At 41.8% G+C, this 9,551-nt stretch overlaps 2 protein-coding genes across 2 annotated transcripts; one reads left to right on the top strand and one right to left on the bottom strand.

Moving 5' to 3' along the window:
• The first annotated feature begins 308 nt into the window (after positions 1–308).
• LOC148099981 (collagen alpha-1(XII) chain-like) lies at positions 309–2,044 on the top strand. Its single transcript, XM_087849755.1, has 3 exons — positions 309–417; positions 1,571–1,716; positions 1,862–2,044. Exons 1-3 carry the CDS (start codon positions 309–311, stop codon positions 2,042–2,044), a joined length of 438 nt encoding a protein of 145 aa, XP_087705881.1.
• A 1,081-nt stretch (positions 2,045–3,125) lies between these two features.
• Positions 3,126–4,015, bottom strand: LOC148099980 (filamin-A-like). Its single transcript, XM_087849756.1, has 4 exons — positions 3,832–4,015; positions 3,626–3,728; positions 3,496–3,591; positions 3,126–3,295 (listed from the first exon to the last, which is right to left on the bottom strand). Exons 1-4 carry the CDS (start codon positions 3,874–3,876, stop codon positions 3,126–3,128), a joined length of 414 nt encoding a protein of 137 aa, XP_087705882.1. The 5' UTR covers positions 3,877–4,015.
• Positions 4,016–9,551: the final 5,536 nt, after the last annotated feature.

The raw sequence follows: 9,551 nt of genomic DNA, 5'->3' as shown, positions 1-9,551 counted from the left end.
GTAGCTGCGATCTGCTAGGGGGATTCCTGGTCTGCGCAGGGAATCCCGATGTATTTTTCTTTTTTGGGGTGTTGGGGCCTTTATTTATAAAGCTGGGACTATCTCCGTTGTCATGGCTACCAAGAACAACGCCAGCTTGGGGGAGAGCGGAGAGCGATAAGCACAGACTCATTCATCCTTTCTCCACTTTCTTTTCACAGCTGCTGCGGTGGGAAACGCTGGGACTTGTGTGGCTATGCAGTTTTTGCGTTGTTGGGAGCTTTTAAGGACCAGCCTTGAATTTTACACATTTGATAAGTGAAGACTGGATGTTTAGTGACGAGAGCTGGGATAATCTGGACAGAATCTGCAGGCTGCATCTCCAAATCAGAAATGGCTTTAGATCTGATGCTAGCAGACAGGCATGCATGTCTCAGGGTGATTACACACTAACACATTGTGATTAATCACACACATTTGTATACATTTTATTCACAAGATAAAAAAAAAAAAAAAAAACTATACAAAATGTGTTTTTGTGACAGGCTGCTAGTAACAAAGTGCTTAAAGATTTAAAATTGGTTCTTTCCCAAGTTTTCTGTTATGTGCACACACATTCCTCGACTTAGGTGCTTTTTAGTTGTCCAATAATGGTCAGTGCAAAGTGTTTACACAAACAAAAAACAAACAAACAAAAACATTACTCAGAAAATGGTCAGGTACAAGAACTGGACTAAAAAGGAGTGGAAAAACCAGATAATGTCCAAAGAAATACTTCATCGTGTGGCTCACGACTTTTGCACAGTACTGTAAATGTTATTAATAATGAAAGATGTCAAAATGTAGCTTTGTCATTTTTAAAATATTCCCGTACACATTATTCTTTTCTTCTAGTGAAGGTGCCTCCTCCTTCTGACCTTAGGGTAAGTAATTTCTCAGACAGTCAATGCTAATGTGCTAAGTCACATTAGCAGCAGTGTTCAGCCTAAAAAATACACAAGTTAAAAGTCATGCATTTGAGTCATGCATCCATATTATTTGTTTATTTATTAAATTATTTTTGAGACACTGTTAGTTGTTAGAAGCCAGTGTTTTAATGATAGGACATATATGACAGTAATGAGACAACCTAAGATATCCAAGATTACCACAAAAACACAAATAGAATCACAGAAAGCTTGTTTGTCTCCCGTTAGTCTTTAGGCCCAGTTAGCTTTTACTTTTCTGTGGTCAGTAGCCCTTCATGTCATATTCTGTCTCTATGTACAATATAGCATTACTAATACAATAACCTGTACGTAAATGAACTTGATTGTGTAATTGATGGCAGTTGTCAAAGTACTAGTCACTTAAAGGTTAAATTTCACATCTAAATTCTCATCTTTGAATAACTAGAACTCTGAGCTATGAAATAAATGTAGTGAGGTTAAAGTATCAAATCAAAGTATCAAATTCTCTGTTATACTTTACATTTATTTTCTATAAAAACACTTTGCTCTGCTGCCAAAATAATTTCCTCCTTTAAAGGAACAAAGTGAGGGTTAAGTGTCATTAGCTGTGGTACTTTATCTCTTCTATGATGTTGCTGCAGTGTCTGGTGGAGGCCCAACCAGCCTCACGGTTTCTGATGAGACTGCCGTCAGCATGGTGATCAGCTGGGTACCTCCCAATGCTCATGTCCTCCAGTATCACATGTCCTACATGGCTTTAACTGGAGCTGATAGCCAGGATCACACTGTGAGTGGGTCGTAGTCATTACATCTTCACCTCTTCTGGGCTTCAGCCGGCTGTCATGTGTCAGAATTCCAGAAATTCCATAAGTCCCAAAACTTTAAATGAGTTCTGACTGTGTTGGGATGATAGTGTTGTTTGTTGTCTGCAGGTGCTGGTCCCTGGTGGAGAGAAGCAGGTGATGCTGGAGTCATTGCAGCCAGATACACGTTACAGCATGTTAGTCACCGCTGAGTACCACAACAGAGAAGGAGGCAGCGATTCAGCTCAGGGCAAAACTGGTGAGTCAAAGAAGGAAAGATGCCAAGACAGCTCAAGTGCAACTTCCAGTTAAGACCAACAGGCTTACATGCAAAAAGTGCAAATGTCCCATTACTTTACCCTTACAGGAGGACATGCATACTTGAAGGTTTCCACATATAGAAACATCAAGGTTTTTGGGCAGTATTGTTTCTACAGCACTACACGTACAGTCATTTTGGTCCAGAGACACAGATTCCTTTCTCTGCATAATGATGGGCTCTCTGAACAATGAGACAGCAGCCAGTACCGGTACAATGACAGTACTGCTCTTGATACTTGGTTGGAAGTTCAAAAATTACTGGGTGCACTGTGTCTGCGTTTATTGTCCATGCTAGTGTGCAGATGACATTCTTTGGCTTTGTGTTTTTTGTTTGTTTTCTGGCTTTTTTCTGTCTCTCTAGACACTTTGTGGGTAAGCAGTGCGAGTGTGGTCAGGTCAGACCACTCCAGTATCTGTGTGTCATGGAGACCAGTATCTGCCGTTGATGGATATCCTATTGTAATCCAGGATGTAAAAGGTATTCTGTAATCACGTCTACAGTGATGTGAAAAGGTGTTTGCCCCCTTCCTGATTTCCTAGTGGTTTGCATATTTATCACACTTACATGTTTCAGATCATCAAACTCATTTTAATATTAGACACAGATAAGACAAGTTAATACAAAATGCAGTTTTTAAATGATGATTTCATAGATTAGGGAGAAAGATGATCCAAACCTCCCTGGTCCTGTGTAAAAACAAATTGCCCCTCTTGTTAAATCACGAGTTAACTGTGATTAACCAATTTTGGAAACCTCAGTTCAGTGTTACTAAACACACTCAGGCCTGATTAATTGCAGACTTGTGAATCAAGAAATCAGTTAAATAGAACCTGTCTGACAAAGTGAAACAGGCTAAAAGACCTCAAAAAGCAACACATTGTGTCACCAGCCATCCTCCTGGTCCTCAGTGTTAATGCCCACTTAACTGGGTCCTTCAGTGGAAAGACTCAAGCAGATGAAGCCTAATATAACAAGATGAGACTGACAAATATTCTATTTGAATGTTTAAAAAGAAAAATATGACAGTATCTAAGCTTTCACTGAGCATATACCTGCATCAATGATGAACTCTCAAGGCTGAAAAGTCCTGGCCTCGGTCAGCCACGGTCCACTCACACGGCTCACATCACTAATCCCTGACTGCTTGATCATAACAGCAATTGGGCTGCTGGGAACATGACGGCCGTTCTTCTTGATGTTAAGAAGGTTCTCACCAATCTCTCTGGGAACAAACAAGATTCCTAAGACAGACAAAACAGATGTTAACAACGCTTATTCTTGTGGGTGCATGCAGCCCGTTTCAGTTGCTCCTGCTTCTTTCTCCACGCTTGAACTTTTATTACTTTCCCCCTCTGTCTTTTACTTAGGGGTTAATAAAGTATTTGGATTCTGATGAGTCTCACTGTTTAGCAAGCTTCTCACTTATCAGACGGACGCTCACCAATGTGAGCGTTACGCAGCATCTTCAGCAGGCAAGGCTCCTCTGGGCCTGAGGGTGTTGTAAGAGGGGCTGTCAGCTGGCTGAGGTCAAGCTCTCCTATGTCCAGTGGAAGATCTGCAGCAGAGCCCACCTTCAGTGAAGTATGTTGGCTGGAAGGCTTTGAGGCCCGTCTTTGCCACTGCAGGGTCAGAGACCTTCACCTTGTTTGGATGACAGCCTGCTCCGATATTCATCTGTGGGCACAAACACCAAAACTCAAGAGACTTTTCAGTGAGAAGAAAAGGCAAACCTTGCATGCCAGAGTGAAAGTGAGAGAGTGTGTGAGTGCATACTCACCCTGAATGGACTCTCAGGGATGTTAACGTCTCCCCTGGAGACCATCACAATGTGCTTCACAGGCTTACGTGGGGTGTGGGTGCAGGTGTATGTGCTGTTGCTATTATCCTTAACCTGGACATCCACAGAATTGACTTCACCATCCTGTGCAGAAGACGAGGGATTATAGTTCAATCAGATTTAACACACCGTATTTTTCGGACCATAAGGCGCACTGTTGATGAACAGGTCTGGTTTCATACACCAGGCGCACTGGACTATAAAACGCATTAAGCGAAACAAAACAGCCAGATAAGATAAGTCAAACTTTACTCAACTCTTTCTTCAGCTTCCTCCACTTCCGTACCATTGATTCATTGATGTTGAAATCTCTCGCAGCTGCTCTATTCTCATGTTCTACTGCGTGACCGACAGCCTTGAGTTTGAAATCCGCTTCGTCAGCATGTCTCTTAACAGGTGGCATTTTGGGGTCATTATCCACACACAATACAGTAATATTATGTTGAAGCACAGCACGTATCCGCGAGGCTCCTGACTACGTAGCCGTAATGCTCCGACAATCCATCAAGCGGTGCGACTTGGTGGCTTACCAAAGTTGTACTAAAACATTTTTTGACAGATTTTTGAGCGCCGTGTATTACATAAAATCGGTTCATGGTCAGTAAGCACAACCAGAATTCATACATAAGGCGCACTGTCGATTTTTGAGATAATTAAAGGATTTTAAGTGCGACTCATAATCCGAAAAATACGGTACATACAATATATTTAACATATTTGTGATCATATACAAAGCCAGATATACCTGGGCTATAATTTTCAGAGGAGCTTTTCCTCCTTGCTTGGCATCAACTGTGAATTCAGTGGGTTTTCCAACGGCCAGACCACTGCTCTGAAGGCCTGGACCGTACGCCTTAACCTAGAGAAAACTATTTTAAACAAACTATTAAAAAAGGAACAAGTCAAAGATCTACTATAGCCAAAAGATCATTTACAGACTATAGCGCTGTGAAAAAATATTTGCCTCCTTTCTGATTTCGTATCTTATTCCATATTTGTCACACTTACACGTTTCAGATCAATCCATTTTTAATATTAGACAAGAATGTCTAATATTAAACGGCAGTTTTCAAGGGGAAAAAGCTATCCAAACATACTTGGTCCTATATGAAAAAGTAATTGCACCGAAAACCCGATACCTTGTGTGTCACCTCTGACACCAAGAACTGCAGCAAGCGTTTGGTGCTAGGGGTCACATTTTGAGTTTGTGAAGATATTTAAGGTAGACACGCGTAATTAGCGGCAGGTGTGTTGTTGATCGGGAGGAAGCAAACAGTTTGTGACCGCTGTGCTGCTATGTTCAATCCTGGAAATAAAGAATCTGAAGGACAAGGAGAGCTTTCAGCCATGAAAAGTGTGTCCATCACAAGCCCACCACCATGATCTTGAGGCAACAATCGTGAAAACTGATCTTAACTGAGAGTGTTGGATGTTCTCATTGTTGCAGAGCACATGGACAGCATACTCACCTGGTTCTGTGGGCCAGTAGCACATGTCACACCATCCATCACCCTTGTCATCACATTCAATCTTGGTCTGAGAGAAACCTGAAGAGAAATAGAGCAACTTCAGAGAAGAAACTCATGACATATTTATATATATATATATATATATATATATATATATATATATATTAGGGGTGCAACGATACTCGTATCGATATTGAACCGTTCATACAGTGCTTTCGGTTCGGTACGCATATGTATCAAACAATACAACATTTTTAATTTATTTTATCAACTTTCCTTCTGACGGTGCTGTCTGTGTTGAGCGCTCAGTGGATCTGCGCTCGACAGTGCAGCCTAGGCGGAGTAGTCGAACACAGATTCACTGAGCGCAGGGCAAGCTAGCAAGACAGAAGCTAAGCTTGTTGCAACATGGCAAATTGAACCTCCCCACCCTCATTCAGATCTGGCGTCTGGAACTATTTTGGTCTTCATGTGACGTATGACCCTGAAGGTAAGCGTGTCATGGACTAAAGTAAAACAGTATGTTGGATGTGCCACGCAATGCTTAATTACATGGGTGGGAACTAGTGTGTTAGCGCAGTTAGCTCGTTAATGTGTTGACGCTGTCCAGCCCCACACACGGGGCAATCTGCGGTAGCTCATTAACGGAGATTTGCCGTGTTGCGGCGTTAACCTCATTTCAGATTAAGGCTGACAGCACTAGTGGGAACACAACGAATATGACTGCACATTTACCCGATAGCATCCTAGTGCAAAGATAAGTGGAAGCAGACAAAAACAACAAGCACGCATACAAACTTTACCCGAGTCATTTAGACAGCCGTTAGCACATGATTCTCCTTATGGGGACCTGATATGTTTAATATGCTGCTGAGAATATAGCCCAGAAGAAGCGTATAGTATAGCTTTTATTTTGGAAAGAGCCATTTCTCTGTAATAAACTCTCTTTTCCAAAGATGAGTGATTCCTCAATCAGATACAGGGCTCGCAAAATCGCTAGCCCCGGGACGTCGGGCTAGCGATTTTTCCAGTCGGGCTCTGCTCGTCGGCCTATCATAGGAAGGAAAAATATATGTCAATGCTTTTGCATTCTTTCGGAAATGTAACTGGGTAATTATGTCATTGGCATCGGTGAGCCACTGTCAATATGTGACATATTGAAATCGCGTTTGAATTTGCGCTTGTTTTTTGCTTTCACTTTGCAATCTCCCGCAGCTTAAACATGTGAGAGGTTGATCGCGCAGAGAATGAGCTGCGTTATGTGAGTGCGTGTGTAAAAGCAGCAGGATATATATTTTAGTTCTGCTGAGCCAAATAAGACAGGTCAGGGTGAAGAAGTGACAGCCAAAGAAAAGCTTACCACAAAACGGAAAAGTTATGACAAATCAGACTATAAGGCAAAAAGAAAGTGCAGCTTTATGGTTTCATGGACAAAAGAATTTCTGTGGCTGCAATATGACGAGCTAAATAACCAGGGCTGCACATAAGTGGTCCGCAGGTGCGCATTCGCTGTCAAAATAAAAAACGCGCACAAGATAAGAAGTTGCAACGCGTGTTTGCATACATAAGATTTTCTGGAGGAGGACAGACATTTGTTTAGAACTCTTAAAGATGTCAAAGAAGCTCCTTTAAGCAATTACTTTGGTGTTCCTCCACCTCCAAAGAAATGTCAGAAGGAGTCCAAACCACAAAAGAGTCCAAACCACTTCAACTGTGAGAGACAGAATGTGAAAAAAAAATCCATGAATTCACATGGTAGGATTTGTAAAGAATTTATTCGTAAATCAGGGTGGAAAATAAGTATTTGGTCACCTCAAACAAGGAAAATCCCTGGCTCTCACAGACCTGTAACGTCTTCTGTAAGAAGCTTTTCTGTCCCCCACTCGTTACCTGTATGAATGGCACCTGTTTGACCTCATCATCTGTATAAAAGACACCTGTCCACAGCCTCAACCAGTCAGACTCCAAACTCCGCCATGGCCAAGACCAAAGAGCTTTCGAAGGACACCAGGAAAAGAATTGTAGACCTGCACCAGACTGGGAAGAGTGAATCTACAATAGGCAAGCAGCTTGGTGTGAAAAAATCAACTGTGGGAGCAATCATCAGAAAATGGAAGACATACAAGACCACTGATAATCTCCCTCGATCTGGGGCTCCACGCAAGATCTCATCCCGTGGGGTCAAAATGATCATGAGAACGGTGAGCAAAGATCCCAGAACCACACGGGGGGACCTGGTGAATGACCTGCAGAGAGCTGGGACCAAAGTAACAAAGGTCACCATCAGTAACACACTACAACGGCAGGGAATCAAATCCCGCAGTGCCAGACGTGTTCCGCTGCTGAAGCCAGTGCATGTCCAGGCCCGTCTGAAGTTTGCCAGAGAGCACATGGATGATACAGCAGAGGATTGGGAGAATGTCATGTGGTCAGATGAAACCAAAGTAGAACTTTTTGGTATAAACTCAACTTGTCATGTTTGGAGGAAGAAGAATACTGAGTTGCATCCCAAGAACACCATACCTACTGTGAAGCATGGGGGTGGAAACATCATGCTATGGGGCTGTTTTTCTGCCAAGGGGACAGGACGACTGATCCGTGTTAAGGACAGAATGAATGGGGCCAAGTATCGTGAGATTTTGAGCCAAAACCTCCTTCCATCAGTGAGAACTTTGAAGATGAAACGAGGCTGGGTCTTCCAACATGACAATGATCCAAAACACACCGCCCGGGCAACAAAGGAGTGGCTCCGTAAGAAGCATTTGAAAGTCCTGGAGTGGCCTAGCCAGTCTCCAGACCTCAACCCCATAGAAAATCTGTGGCGGGAGTTGAAAGTCCGTGTTGCTCGGCGACAGCCCCAAAACATCACTGCTCTTGAGAAGATCTGCATGGAGGAATGGGCCAAAATACCAGCTACTGTGTGTGCAAACCTGGTAAAGACCTATAGTAAACGTTTGACCTCTGTTATTGCCAACAAAGGTTATGTTACAAAGTATTGAGTTGTATTTTTGTTATTGACCAAATACTTATTTTCCACCCTGATTTACGAATAAATTCTTTACAAATCCTACCATGTGAATTCATGGATTTTTTTTTTTCACATTCTGTCTCTCACAGTTGAAGTGTACCTCTGGTGCAAATTACTGACCTCTGTCATCATTTTAAGTGGGGGAACTTGCACAATCGGTGGCTGACTAAATACTTTTTTGCCCCACTGTATATATATATATATATATATATATATATATATATATATATATATATATATATATATATATATATATAATATAACTAGACTTTATGTATATTATGTAAGGTGTGGATATATAAATATATGTACAACTCTGTGTATATATGTTTATGGACAGGCATGCAATGTAGTGACAAGGATTGACAAGAACTAATATTGCATAATAGTGCACATAAAAGCTACTACTAATATGGTGTATTGTAGGCTGCAGGTACTTTGTTGTGAGTCTGACAACGATTGGAAGGACAGACCTTCTCCTGGTTCTCTCTTGTCTCCTGAATCTCTCCTGGTTGGGGGTTGGGGAAGGGTATATTTGCACAACAAAAGCAGGAGAACAATGGAGCTGAAGGCCTCTCAGCGGGGTGCTAGGAGGTGTTAGGTTCAGGGGAATTTACGCAAATTTGCGCAGGGTCAGTAAATCTAGTAGTAGGGACTTGCACCAGGAAAAAAAGGGGTCAGTAATTCTAGTGTTAATATTAAGCATTTATATGATTATTTTGATAAATTGCTGTGATTCAATCTGAAACCAAATTTGAGTCTATTCTGAAAACAAGACATTTCTAATTTACCTCAGACTTTTGAGCTGTAGTCTACATTGTAATGATAGTGTATGGTTATTGATTAGAGCAGATGATATGAGACTATCAGGAGAGACTGTTAAAAAGTTATGAGCTGTCTTGATGCAGAGAAAGTGGAGTTTGTCATCCTGGAGCTGCTGCCAAGATTGAATGATGCTCTGCCTCTGTGGTCAAGTTCAGACATAGGCTTTAAGCAACCATGAGCCACTGATAAGCGTGATAGATTAATAAGTTTGTATAAAGTGGGCTTGTTAAACAGTCTGATAGGAGAAAGTCAATGAGCACGCAATAAAGTGGACTTGTTAGGGACAGTTTACCATCAGCCTTGATAAAGTTGAACTTCATTTGTATTGAAAGACAGAC

This window comes from Neolamprologus brichardi, chromosome 13 (genome assembly GCF_056152115.1).
Source record: "Neolamprologus brichardi isolate AB-2024 chromosome 13, ASM5615211v1, whole genome shotgun sequence".
NCBI lineage: Eukaryota > Metazoa > Chordata > Actinopteri > Cichliformes > Cichlidae > Neolamprologus > Neolamprologus brichardi.
This window is presented reverse-complemented; position numbering and strand designations above follow the sequence as displayed.